The sequence below is a fragment of the Phodopus roborovskii genome, unplaced genomic scaffold (assembly GCF_943737965.1).
Source record: "Phodopus roborovskii unplaced genomic scaffold, PHOROB, whole genome shotgun sequence".
Classification (NCBI taxonomy): Eukaryota; Metazoa; Chordata; class Mammalia; order Rodentia; family Cricetidae; genus Phodopus; species Phodopus roborovskii.
This window is the reverse complement of record NW_026126546.1, coordinates 9,738,586-9,752,714: the sequence shown is the minus strand read 5'-3', so window position 1 is coordinate 9,752,714 and position 14,129 is coordinate 9,738,586. Positions and strand designations below refer to the sequence as shown.

Here is a 14,129-nt window from a genome sequence, read left to right as displayed (position 1 = left end):
AATGAGATCTAGGACAGCCAAGGCTACACAGAGAAATCCTGTCTAGAAAAACCAAAAATAAGTAAGTAAATATAAATAAAATTCAGCTGCGGCAGTAGTAAGAGCAATTAAAAGAGTTATGTAACAATTCTTTGAGGATTGTTTTCATTGGGGGGGGGGGGGTTTGATCCCAACATCGTAACTCAGGCTAAGCATGCACTCTACACAAGCTATATTCTCACCTTCTAGAAACTCTAATAGAACAAGAAATTTTAAATCTTATGTTCCTTCCTCCTTTTCTCTCTGAGCTGGACTGAACTTAGGGCCTTATACTAACCAAGCAAACATCCTACCTTTAAGCTACACCCCAGTCCAGTCCTCTTCTACTTTCATTTAGAAGGTAGACTAATAGTGATCAAATTATTTTTCCCTATCCCCAACAGTGAGATCATAAGAACTTCTGTCCAGTTCACTACAAAGTTTACAAAGTCCCCAAACCAAGCTATACAATGGAACCTCTGAAGCATATACTACAACAGAAATGCAGAGACAGGTCGAGCATAACGGCTCATACTTGCAATCCCAACACTCAAGGCTGCAGCAAGATGTTCTTGAGTTCCAGGCCAGCCTGAGATACAGTGTCACAAATAAACAATGAAAGATGGTGGCATACACTGGGCATTATGGTATATACATTTAACTCCAGCACTCGGGAGGCATGGGTAAGCCAGACTGGTCTATATAGTGAGTTCCACAACAGCAGAGCTATCTAGAGACACTGTCTCAAGAGGGGTGGGGGAGAGGGTGGGGCAGAGATTGTGACATGAAGAATAAAATGGAAAAAATAGTGTAAGATATAAGAGAAGATGCTGTGGGCATTATTAGGGGCCTCTAAAGCCAAGAATTACCCCCTGCACTCTCTCAACAGAGGCTTTACAAAGTACACAAGTTTAGACACAGGAAGCCTCCAGCAGACAATCCTGCATCTCCAGCACTGTACCCTCTCTTTTCCCCACCACAGGAGACAGACAAGGGACACACTGAAAAAGAGGACAAGCTCTTACCTGCTCAGGGCGGTCAGGCTCCCCTGCTGCTTGCTGTGAGTAGAATGAAGAGCTGGCAATTGGAAGGTACAGGAGGGCCCATGCTGGCTCCAAATGGACAGCACTCGGCCCACTGAGTAGGGCAGAGAGCAGAAGACCTTGTCTGCTACAGAGGCTGGAGACCTTAACCCTTGTAAGCCCTGTGTAAACTGGGTCAGGAAGAACCTCTGCATGGCAGCCATGTGATTGGAGGAGCTCCGTTTTTTGGTCCAGATCCGGTAACATCCTGGTGAACAAAGTGCTAGAAGGGTGTGAAGGCCAAGGACAGAGCAGTCTGCTCTGGTCTGTACTATGGCAGTGCCTCCATAGTCTCGGAGAGGAGCTGTCGTCTGTGGAGGAGCCTGAGTGCGTGTCTGACTAGAGAAGCCAGTGTCTTCCCTGAATGTGGCCATCCCAGGGCATCCGTGGGACATGAAAAAAGAAAAGGTCCACTTGGGAGGTGGAGATGAGCACTGGGAGGTCTCAGCTAAGGCAAGCCTCGATGGAGCACAGTGCTCAGGAAAAGTCCTGGATGACTCGACTGTGCAACTGGATGCTGATTTCACATGAAAGGAAAATGGGAAGATTTCAGTACCAAACAGCAGTGATGGCATCTTGTTGCTCAAATCTATGAAGCTCATTTTGACAGCTTCAAGAGAATAAAGTGCCAAGGGCTTACTGTTAGACCTCCTATCCCATCCAGTAGCTGCCAAATATGGGTCCAGCTGCATTGCATTATATGAAAATCCATCTAGGAGCTTTTTATATCTGAGGCGCTTGTAGCTTTTAGCCAATGGAACAAGGGAAGAGGAATACCGCCGGTATCTGAGTTTCTGGGGCTTTGTGGCCAGAACCAGTTTGGAGGCAAGGATAGACAGCTTGTTTAGTAAGGCTGATTCTTTGGTAGGCTTCCTATAACTCAGGCTCAAGGGATGGCACAGAGTAGCCTTCAGCTTTGGTATGTGGCTACGCAAGCTCTTGCTAGGTACTGCTTCAGGTTCCAGTGGTGCGGCAGGCACAGCACAAGGGCTAAGAAGTCTGTGTGCTTTTGTGGGGTTGGGGTTAGAGGAACTCTTCCCACAATCAGAATTTCCCACTTTACTTATTTTCCTCCGCACAGTGACTGGCTCCAGGCAGGAACTTCTCTTACATGTTCGATGAGGCTGCTTCTTTACAGGAAGCAATCTTTGCTGATATGACAGCGTCACAAAGGCACCGTGTATTTGATCACCTCCAGCAGAGCTGGGATCATGTTCTTTCCAGGAGGTACCAGGAAGCCGAGGACCTGAGCATAATTCAATGTCTTTCTTTAACAGATGACATAAGTTTTCCTGTTTTGGGTCTTCCAACCTCTGAAGCTGTCTAGCCATTTTCTTCTTGGTTGGCCTTCTTAGGGTAACTTCTTCCATTATGATGGACTCATCTTGGTCAGCCACAGGTTGCTTCTTATTCTGCTTCTCATCTGACAACATGTTCAATGACATGTGTTGTTCTAACAGTGCATGCATGTCCTTTTGATATACATGTTTTTCCTTTGGCAAGGTATAGTCCACAACTCTCTGGTTTTGTGGGTTTTCAGCAATATCTTGCACTCTCTGGCATTTCAAGTGGGTCTGAGAACTCTTAGGAAAATTAATATTATGACCTTCTCTGGTAAAGGTCTCCTCGGACTCTTCCCCAACAGGTAGGTGACCCAGAGGCCCCTTCTGACATTCTTCAGTTTCTTCTTTACTCATTTTCATTGCTGTTTCCATTATCAAAGGCAAATATTTATCTGTAGAATTCTCACGAGAATGACAAGCTCTGCAAACATTTCTGTCCACACTGATGTACGTGCCATCTCCTTCACTAGCGTTACTTACATCAGCTGGTAATCCTTCCTTCACGTCAGACTGGACTGTGCAGTCTTTGACATTTTCATGAAGCATTTTACCATCTTTGGGCTTAAAGAGATGTTTCAATTTAGGTGTTTTACCACGAACACCAGCTGGTAAATGTTCTTGAGAAGACGGACGAGACCTGTCATCAGAGTCTTGGCATCTAGAAGACATCGGGCCTTTTGAGGCTAATCCAAAGGTTTTCTCACCAAACTCAGAATTGGCTCCTAGTCTCAGTCCTTCTGTCACAGATCCTCCTTTACCTCGATGCTCACAATGAATATGATTTAAAGACACACCTCCTCTATCTAGTGCTCTTACATTTGGCTCATGATCGGCAACAGATTCTACTTCATGATAAATGGCAGAGTCTAGACACTCTTCCATTTCACAGTCTTTTAGAGACCTGCACACGTTTTCTTCATGTGACTTTAGTATTTCAGGAGAGTCTACTATAGAAGCAGCAGCATTTGAGAGTTTTGAGTCTTGGTCAGTTGTACCTATAAATACAACATTCAATTTTCCTTGAAGAGATGAGGTACTCCTTAAGGTCTCACGGTATGCCAGTTTATTTCGCCCTGTAGAATGACCAACTAGACTAGATGCTTCCACACCCACAACACCCTCTGTAGGCTCACCTGTGCAGTCTGGACACACCACCACATCTAGCACACTGTGTGTCAACTCTTCGGTACCAGGGCTACTTTCAAAGGCTCCTTTGGGATCTTTTTTGTCTAAACTACCACAAAACGCAGGGTTTTTACTGCCTGAACTGACTATCAAATCCTTTTCCTTGCAGCTTCCTTCAGGGATAGTCTCTCGATGGTCACCGTTGAGTCCTTCCCAAGGTTTACCTTCACTTCTGCATTTGTCTGGACTATTTTTGTTACCCTGACAGTCAGAAACTTCATCTGCTTTCTGGTCAAGAGTTCCAGCTGCTTGGTACATGGTTTTAAAATGAGATGAAATAACAGTCAAGGACTGGTCCACTAATGTGTCAGGACTTGGAATGTTTGTAGACTGGTTTAGTTCTTGTGTATCACAAGCAGAGGTACTGTGCGTATAAACTGCTGTGTCTCTGTGTTTATCCCGTTTCTTTCCACCCAGTCCTTCCTCACTGGTTTCCACATTACTGCTATTGTGAGTGGTTGTGGTTAAAGCTCCACTATCCAACGTCATTTCATTTCTAACCTTACCTCCTAGAATGCTGCTTGGAGTCTCCCTCCCAGCAAGTTCACTCTCCAAGAAGGTGCTACTTTCCACAAAGTCTTTTGGTCTTTGGAAGCAATGACTGCTAGACTGACATGCATTCCCACAGTTTATTTTATAGTTGCTGACTTTCAGGATATCTTTTCTGGGTCCAAGGGCAGCACAAGCAGAGCACACATTCTTTTCAGATGTATTTATCCTTATGCAGCGACAGCCGGAAACATCCTGAGACTGAACATTTTGACATTCTGTGTCAAAGGAATAGCCAGCTGCCTCTTTCTCACTTGAGAGGACCATGGAATGTAGATCTTTAATACTCGAATCAGCCATTTCTTTTTGCCCTTCTGGGCTTCTGATTTTGATATTTAAGGTGTGTATGTATGAAGAGGCACCACAGGTTTTATCACCTTGTGGGGACATGGCTTCCAATTTTGTCTCAGCAGGAATGGTTTGAGTATTTGTGGTAACATCTGTTCCATTCTTTATAGAATGATGGCTTGGCTGAGCATCTCTGCATGTTGCTGAAGGCATCTCTCTGTTTAGATTTAGTAGAGAGTCAGTTGGTAATGTTACATGCTCTTGAGAATTAAGGGACACTTGTTGATTTAAAACACATTCATGTTCTATTTTGTGTACAACCAGTTCACTGTTACAAGAAAGTTCACTCTTCTCACAGGCAGTGATGGGCTCGTCTAAATGTGAAATGTTGTCATGTGAGGCCTGTACATGCTTTTCTGAAGCAGATCCACAATCAAACTCTGGACATGGTGGTAATTTTGCAGTACCCTTCTTAGGTTTTGATATGTCATTGTGTTCAGAACTTACTGGATTTGCAGGCATCATATTCTGAAGGGATTTTTTTCCAGACAGAAAATCACTGCATGATACTTTATTTGGCAGAGAATCATCCAGACTTCCCTGGATGCTGACTACAGACTTAGAGTCTATACTGTAAATCTTTTCATTTACTGCACTGGACTTTACTGTTGTTTGCTCTGGCTCTTCAATATGCATCAACAAGGAAAAACTGCTTTCCTCAGAGTGTATCTCAGGATGGTTCACATCAGTGACAGTTTTTCTATGGTCCTTGGAGCTTACCAAACTACCTTGAATGTTTAAAGTAGTTTTCAGATCATTTTCTTTAAACATTATTTCTGTGGCTTCAGTAAAAGAATTAGGCATAGAATTACAGTTCTCTATACAGGAAGTAGCCTGAGTGCTACAGTTGCTATGGTTACTGGACTCCACAGCCTGTTTTTCACCAGAACCATCCTGTTCTTGTCTGACATGGAAGAGAAAGAGGCCTCCTTTTTCACTCCTGGGCCTCCAGTACTGTTCTTTACTTTCTTCTCCACAAGTGAAGTTCTTGCTTTGTTCAACCTTGTGTAGTTTTTCATCAGATTCCTTTACTAAACCATTGTCTTCAAAATGACATTTTTCTATGGATTTTGGGCCAGACAAATATGATGTGAGATATAACATTTTAGAATTTTCTTCTGAGGGTTTTATAGAGACTTTGCTTCCTGTAATGGTGGAATGATCATGTGCAGAACTGGGCTTTTCCTTATAGTGGCTGAGAATCTGTTGGTGGCCATCTTCTGCTTCACTGATAAGGTTTAAGTCACACAACTCTTCCTTCACTTTGCTCATTGTGGAAATGGCACAATTCCCTGGTAATGACAACCAAAAAGGACAATTAGTAATTCCCCACATGGTTTTCTTTAAGAGCTGCTTTTTAAATTCAGGGTCCACAAGATTGAAGGTTCTAGGGTAACAAAAGCTCACTGAGGGTCATGAGTTTCTCTACTCCTGGTGGTCCCTGCCCCCAGCTGACAGGTGTTGACTCACAGCGCCACCCTTGTGCCCTTCATTATTGTCCCTGAGTCCCACTGGCTTTCATACCTTTTATATCTTCAATGGGCTCTGGCAGAGTTCCAGTTGTATTGTGTACATTTCCTTTTACAGAAAAGAAAGAAACTCAAATCAGTATTTAAAAAATAAAAAAGCTGTTCCACCTAAGTGAATTTTAGCATGCATCCAACAACAACAGAGGACTCAGTTCAAAAAGATAATGAAAAAGCTTAGTAAGCCATACCAGTATTTTGTTTCTTTGCAAACTATGATAAAGAGACAAAAAAAAAAAAAAGCAATTTTGAAAAATAAACACAAGAAACCTCAGTATGTTATTTGGCATTCACAGATGGCACCAGATAACTGAGTAGAAACACAAAGAAAATGTGAGCTTGATTCAGTCTTAACAAGTTGCCATTTTCAGGCAGATCTCTTGTCTGAAGAGTTAGTTTGAGACAGACAGAATAGAGAATCCATGTCTTGAAAAACAATTAAAAAAAAAAAAAAGTTGCCATTTTAAAACACAACTAGGAGGCCCTACTGGTTCCAATTTGTAACACCAGCTACTCAGGGCCTGAGGCCCCGAGGACAGCAAGATCACAGAATGTCAGAGCTACAAAGTGTGTCCCAGGTCAGTACAGGCACCTCAAAATAAAAGATGAAAAGAGGCCTGGAAAGATGGCTCAGCCATTAAGAACACTGGATGCTCTTCCAGAGGTTCAATTCCCAGCACACACATGGCAGCTGACAACTGTCTGTAACTCCAGTTCCAAGTGATCCAACACCCTCACGTAGACATACATGCAGGTAAAATACCTATGCACATAAATAAAAGTGTACAGCCATGTGGTAGTGGTGAATGCCTTTAATCCCAGCACTCTGGGAGGCAGAAGCTCTCTGTGAGTTCAAGGCCAGCCTGGTTTAGAGCAAGTTCCAGGTCAGCCTAAGAATATTCGTAGAAACCCTGTCTCAAAAAACTGGGAGGAGAGGGGAGACACATGACAAAACCCTGAAAAGAGGGCGAGTACTAAAGCTCAATGGTAGAGCACTTGCCTAGCAAATACAAGGTCCTGAAATCAATGCCAGGTATTGTGAGACCCATCCACCCACCCACCCACCCACCCATCCATCCATCCATCCACCCATCCCTGTAAACTATCATTACAACATTCTTATTATTCAATGATCATTTTATTACCTGAAACTAGATATATTATAGTTAAAATAACTCTTTGAAAAGGAACAGTCAGAGCTGGGACTGCAGCTCAATAGTAGAGCCTACTTCTAGCATTAGTGAAATCACAGGTTCAATCCCCAGCACTGCCAAAAACAAGTAAGAAAAAAGAAAAAGAACAATTATGTGTAGAACTTTATATAAGATTAATTTGTAAGCTGAATGGTCCTAAATCCATGACTTGTAATCATTGCCTTTCTGAGCCAGGTGGTGGTGGTGCATGCCTTGAAGGTGGATCTCTTGAGTTCCAGGACAGCCAGAGCTACAAAGGGAAACCTTGTCTCAAAAAACAAACAACCCAGTTGTCTTTCTTTAAGACTGGGCTGATCATTACTGAAGCTGAGTAATAGGAACAAGGAAGTTTAGTTCATTCCTTTCAGTTTAGAGTTAGTATGAAGACTGCTGTCATGAAACTAATAAAGCAAGCAAATAAACAACAAAAAACTCCCTTTTGTATGAATGTAAACACAACCACAGACACACCTGTGATGCCCGGAAGGAGGGAAACAGGAAGCCACCACAAATTCAAGGTCAGCCAGAACGCTGAAGCTCTTCAATTCTACGGTACTTGCTTCTCTGAGCCTCAGTTTCTTTTTTTGTAGAAAGCATAATAAGTACATTTACCTCAGTTCTGTATAGAGGATTAACTATCCCGCGCAAACACAGCCTGGAACAGTGCTTGCATTATTAGGAGAGCTGCCTGTCTTTTCTCTTTGACTCTTTAACTGGATATGAAAACAGTTAAAATGGTAGCTAGGTGTACAACACCATTTAAAAAGTATTTGGAATATGGACTGCAGGTAAAACAGTGATACAAGGCTTGCCTGGCAGGTACAAGGCTAGCATCACCTTACAGAGGTTGGGGAAGTAACAAGTTTGTTACTTGTATACTAACAATCGAACCCAGAACTGCACACACAATTAGCTCTGCTACACTCCCAGACATCTACAATAGGTAGAGGCAGCAAGTACTGGATGTCAACAGTTAGCATAAATATCAATTACTTACTAAAGGCCACCTCCAATTCCCCAAATAGTACTGAGCACTGTGAAATAATCTAATTTTCTATCATCCCAAACAACAATCTACCCATGAATTTCTCAGCCTGAGTACTCTTAATACTTTTATTTAATCTTTCTATGGGATGCTATACTAAACATTGTCATGTTTAGTATCATGGTAGCTCATTACATCTGTACAGGAATAATGAGAAATTCTTCATCCAACTCCAAATTGATAACTGTGATTTTCCTCTGTGCAAGGCAGTGCAGTGCAGATTTGGTGCAACACAGCCATGCTCCATTTAATCAAGAATCCTAGGGAGATGGCAGGGGAGCAGCTACTTTCAAGCAGCTATGGCAGAAAGTGGATGAGGAAAGGTTTGTGCATAGCAGGAAAGCAAAATGATACTCTGACCAAAAACAAATAAGATGATTTGTTTTTATGTGCATACATTCTGAAATTTCAGAAGACTTTGAAGCAAAATTTAAGGCAACATTTTTGTAGCATTTATTTATTTGTTTATTTGGTATAGGTTAGTGTTTTGCCTCAATGTTAGTATGCACACCTTGAGGACTGAGAAGGCCAGAATCATGGAATCCTCTAGAACTGGAGTTGCAGATGGTTATTAGCCATTGTGTAGGTGCTAGGAACTAAACCCGAGTCCTCTACAAAGAGTAATCAGTGCTCCTGATCACTGAGCCATCTTTATTTTTTAAATAAAGCCCTAAACTTTATTTTTTAAAGAGTTTAAAGTATGAAAAAGGAAGAGAGTAACTTTACAGTGAGGCAAAACTAACCAATACTAATGCAAGTTGACAGCCTGAGTCCTTCCTTGATATATTAAAAATTACACTTCTTAAAAAGATATGTTCTCACCAACGCTTAAACTGAGCTCAGAATCCTCGTGTCTCAATATCCAAGGGCTGAGACTATAGAAATAACACAGTGCCCCTCTGAAAGTAACTGTTACTGATGGGATCTTTCACTTCTAAACCCACAGTCTATGTCTGCACTTTCTAAAATCATCCCCAAACATCAAAACACAGCAATGAGACACTGTCACAAACTAGACAATCACAAAATAACAAGAGGATTAAATAGGATCCTCAAACAGAAAAAGTATGAAGTACAATAATTGGAATAAAGTGTGGACTTGGGTTAATAATCATGTCAACATTGGCACTAAAAATGCAGTGCCTTAACGCAAGATCTTGATTAATAACAACCTCTTATTCATCTTGCTGCTGTGACAAATGCCTGACACAGACAACTGAAGGAAGTGTATTTTGGCTCACAGTTCCATCATGGTGGGAAGGGAACATGTGGCGGGGGAGAAGGGGGAAATGGCTGCTCAAACTGAATCTAGTCAAGAAGCAGCTCATGGTAAATGCTTACTCAGCCTTACACTTTCTCCTTTTATTCAGATCTGGACTCCACCCTAAGAATGAAAGTGACCACAAGTAGAGTGGGTCTTCCTGCTTCAATTAACATAGTTTAGAAAATTCCTCATGGGAATACCCATAGACTTGTTTCCATGGTGATTTTAAATCCCATAAAATTAAACTATCAAAGTTATCTGTTTTATTTACTTTTCTATTGCTGATGAGACACCATGATCAAGACAACATATAGAAGAGTTTATTGGGCTCACAATTTCAGAGGGTGAGTCCATAGCATAATGGCTGGCAGCTCAGTGACAGCAGGCAGGGTGCGAAAGCAGCAGCTGAGAGCTTACACCCTTATCTACCAGTAGGAGGCAGAGACTGGACTAACTGGGAATGGCCTATGCTTTTGAAACCTCAAAGCCCACCTTCGGTGACACGCCTCTTCTGCCAGTCACATCTAATGCTTCCCAAACAGTTCCACTAAGTAGGAACCAAGCGTTCAAATAGATGGGCCTACAGGGCAACTCTCATTCAAATCACCACACTACCACACTATCCATGTACACATGGATGGGGACATGGACATACTGTACAACAGGCTCAACTCTGTGAATCTAAAATTCTTCAGCACCAATTCAAAAAATAAGTATTCAACAGGCAGTGGTGGCACACACCTTTAATCCCAGCACTCGGAAGGCAGAGGCAGGTGAATCTCTGTGAGTCCAAGGCCAGCCTGGTCTAGAGTGAGCTCTAGGTCCACCTGGGCTACACTCAGAAACCCCATCTTGAACACCCTCCACAAAAAAGCATTCTACAAAAGAAATGTAATTGGAAACTAAATATATAAAAATACCAGAGATGGCTCAGCAGTTAAGAGCACTCACTGGCTGCTACCACAGGACCCAGGTTCAGTTCCCAACACCAACAGGACATCTCACAACTATCTGCAACTCTAGTTCCAGGGAATCTGAAACTGTCTTCTGGACTCTCTGGCACCAGGCATACATGTAGGCAAAATACTCATTCACAGTTAAAAAACAAAACAAAACCCCACAATACCATTGGTCATTAGAGAATACAGAACCACAACAGGCCAGGAATGGTGGCATGTGCCTTTAATTCCAGGACTTAGGAGGTACAGGCAGGAGAAGGCCAGTCTGATCTACATGGTGTTCTAGGAGCCAGTAAGATGACTCAGCAGGCTAAGGCACTTGTCACCAGAGTTCCACCTCTGGGACCCACCTGGTGGAAGGAGAGAGCAAGTGCAGGCTGTCCTCTGGCTTTCATTTGCATGGATGGGTACAACCACCTATCCATACAGTTTGAAAACTGAGGCTGGGACTCACCGTATAGCCCTGACTGGACTGGAACCTGCTTATATACACCAGGCCTAATCTATAAAGTGAAACTTAGTTTTTTTTTTTTTTTTTTTAAAGGGGGGGGGGGAAGGTACACTGAGATGTTACTTCATGCTAGAATTAAGAAACCTCTCCACATCTCAAACAACAAAAACCAATTTAGGATAAATTATAACCTTTCTATATTGTTGGTATTAATGGAAAAATGGACTGAGACCTTATAAAAGAAAGAAACAACAAACACTTAAGCCAAATGAGAGAATTTGGTCACAAAAGAGCACATATAGTAAATACCTTATATACACTATAAACGAATTTAGAATGCTGAAAAGTACACTAAGTATGGGAGACCAAGGAGTTGGTTACAAGATCACTTTAGAAGAGGCTACTGTTATAAGACTTTTAAAAGCCATGAAAATTAGCCAGGGCATTGGTGGCACATGCCTTTAATCCCAGCACTCAGAAGGAAGACTCAGGCAGATCTCTGAGTTTGAGGCCAGCCTGGTCTACTGAGAGAGACAGGATCCAAAGCTACAGAGAAACCTGTCTTGAAAAACCAAAAAAAAGAAAAGAAAAGAAAAAAGGCATCTTTTTCATTAAGTGGTTATGGTAGTAGCTGGCTTCTGCAGATTTTAACCCCCTAAGAACATAAATTGCAAGACAAGGGAGCCAATGAAAGGCTCAGCAACTAAAGGCACTTTCCCTAGCCTGACAACATAAGTTCAATTTTCAAGACTCACATGGAAAAACAAAACCAAAACCTGTCCTTTGACCCCACACATGTACTGTATTATGCTATTACATATTGCACCTCTTCCAATTAAAAAATAAAAGCCAGGCAGTGGTGGCACACACCTATAATCCTAGCACTCAGGAGGAAAAGACAGGCAGATCTCTGTGAGTTCAAGGCCAGCCTGATTTACAAAATGAGTTCTAAGATAGCCAGGGCTGTTACACAGAGAAACTCTGTCTTTAAAAAAAATAATAAAATTAAATTAAATTAAAAAGGACAAAAACACAGAGAGTACACCTTCTTTTAAAAAGGAATATTCAAGTTATTAAAAAAAAAATGAGCCAAGCAGTGGTGGTGCCAGCCTTTAATCCAAGAGGCACAGACAGGTGGATCTGAGTTTGATGCCAGCCTTGTCTATAGAGTAAGTTCCAGGACAAGAACAGCCAGGGCTACAGAGAAACCCTGTCTTGAAAAACAGGAGAAAAAAAAAAAAAAAAAAAAAAAAAATCCATGAGCTCTTAAGAATTTAAACCAGGTGCGATAGCACATACCTGTAATCCTAGTACTTGAAGAGTCAAAGGATCAGGAGTTCAAGGCCAAGTATGTTCAAGTATGTTATGACTACATAACAGGATCAAGGATGCCCTGGATACATGAAAACTGCCTCAAACAAAAACAAGCAAGCAAAGAGCTGGACCAGTTGTCTCACACATTTATAGTACTCAGTAGGCAGAGGCAGGAGGATCTCTGTGAGTTTGAGGCCAGCTTGCTCTACACAGGTAAGTTCAAAGCCAGCCAAGACTATATAGAATCTGTTTCAACAAACATCCCTCAGATTAGCATAGAGGGAGGTTACCAGTCTGAATGTATCTCACAGGGCAGGCTCCCTTGTGAAACAGTCCTTCTACTACTTCTTTTCCCCCTCTATGAGCACTTCTCATGAGCCTCCCCTCCCCCTCGGGTAAGTTTCCTAGTTCTGAAATGTCCCCAGTAGGTTTCTATGTTGAAACATTCAGCCCAGCCAAGAGCAGGGCACTGAGAGTTGTGGAGACTTTGGGACATGGGGTCTTACTTGGGTGTGGGGGAGGTCTACATGGAGAGTTCTATGACAGCCAGGACTACATAGTGAGACCCTGACAAAAGATGGGCAGGGCTGGGGTTACCGGGAGGTGTAAACAAAAAGTCCTAAAAGAAAACATGCCTGCACAGAGCTCTGAGTTTGAGGCCAGCCTGGTCTACAGAGCCAGTTAACAGCCAAGGCCATACAGAAACCTTATACTTAAAAAGAGAAACCTTGTACTTAAAAAATAAGAAGGAAGAGGAGGCAGCTGTGCCAGTAGACCCACTGTGAAAAGCCTGGAAAGTTACAGGTCCAGAAGCTTAGCTTGAGCTAGCTTCTGGTCCCAGAGATCAACCACATATTCTGCTTATCAAATGTCAGGTCATGATCTGATCTCAGAACCAGGAGATTAAAGTGGAAAAAACAACCACAAGCCTCCACCACAGCCTTAACAGACCTGGGTAAGCACAGAGCCACACTCTATCCCCTCCCCTCCACCCCACCCCCACTCCTGTGCCCTCTCTCTCCTCAGATAAGCTTCCAGACCAGTTTCTATCCTTATTCTTCCATTTCTTACTTCATTCACCCCTCCCCATCTGAACCACAACAACCAGCAAAACAAAACCCAACCTGGTAAAAATGGTAAGTGTACACTGGCCATCCCCCAGAAGAAAACGAAACTCTTTCTTAATAAACTCAATCTGGCAGGGTGGTGGCGCACGCCTTTAGTCCCAGCACCCAGGAGGCAGAGGCAGGCGGATTTCTGTGAGTTCGAGGCCAGCCTGGTCTACAGAGAGTGTCCCAGGACAGACTCCAAAAGCTACAGAGAAATCCTGTCTCAAAAAACCAAAACTAAATAAATACACCCCAATTTGGGGGGCTGGAAACATGGCTCAGAGATTAAGAGTAGTTACTGTTCTTCCAAAAGTCCCTGATTGGGTATCCAGCACCCACATGGTGGCTCACAACTGCCTTTAACTCTTTAATTCCAGTGGATCTGACACCCTCTTCTGGCCTTCAATGGCTTTTGCACATGTGGTATACACTTACTTAAGCAAGCTGACACATACACATAAATAAGTGAATCCTTAAAAAAATAAAAATCTTCCCAAGTGTGACAGAGGCAGGTGGATACATATGAGTTCCACGCTAGCCAGGACTACATAGGGAGACATTGTCTAAGAAAACAAAACAACAACAAAAAAAGGATCATACCTTTGTTCTTCAGCAGATCTCCAGAGAGGTCTGCACATACAGGTTCTTTGCTGGATTGTGTCAGAAGGACATCCTGCAACAAGAAAGCCCAACAGTCAATGGATGATGCAGAGGTACCTGAGCTCACAAACACCAGTTATTAC

General features: G+C 42.5%; 1 protein-coding gene across 2 annotated transcripts in view; it reads right to left on the bottom strand.

Moving 5' to 3' along the window:
- Prr14l (proline rich 14 like) overlaps positions 1-14,129 on the bottom strand; it is a 50,655-nt gene that overhangs the window by 20,967 nt on the left and 15,559 nt on the right. For both annotated transcript variants that reach the window (XM_051200449.1, XM_051200447.1), the window contains 3 exons: positions 13,987-14,059; positions 6,050-6,103; positions 1,044-5,817 (listed from right to left, as the gene is read on the bottom strand). In XM_051200449.1, coding sequence (XP_051056406.1) covers positions 1,044-5,817; positions 6,050-6,103; positions 13,987-14,059 — 4,901 coding nt within the window. The remainder of the gene's footprint in view (positions 1-1,043; positions 5,818-6,049; positions 6,104-13,986; positions 14,060-14,129) is intronic.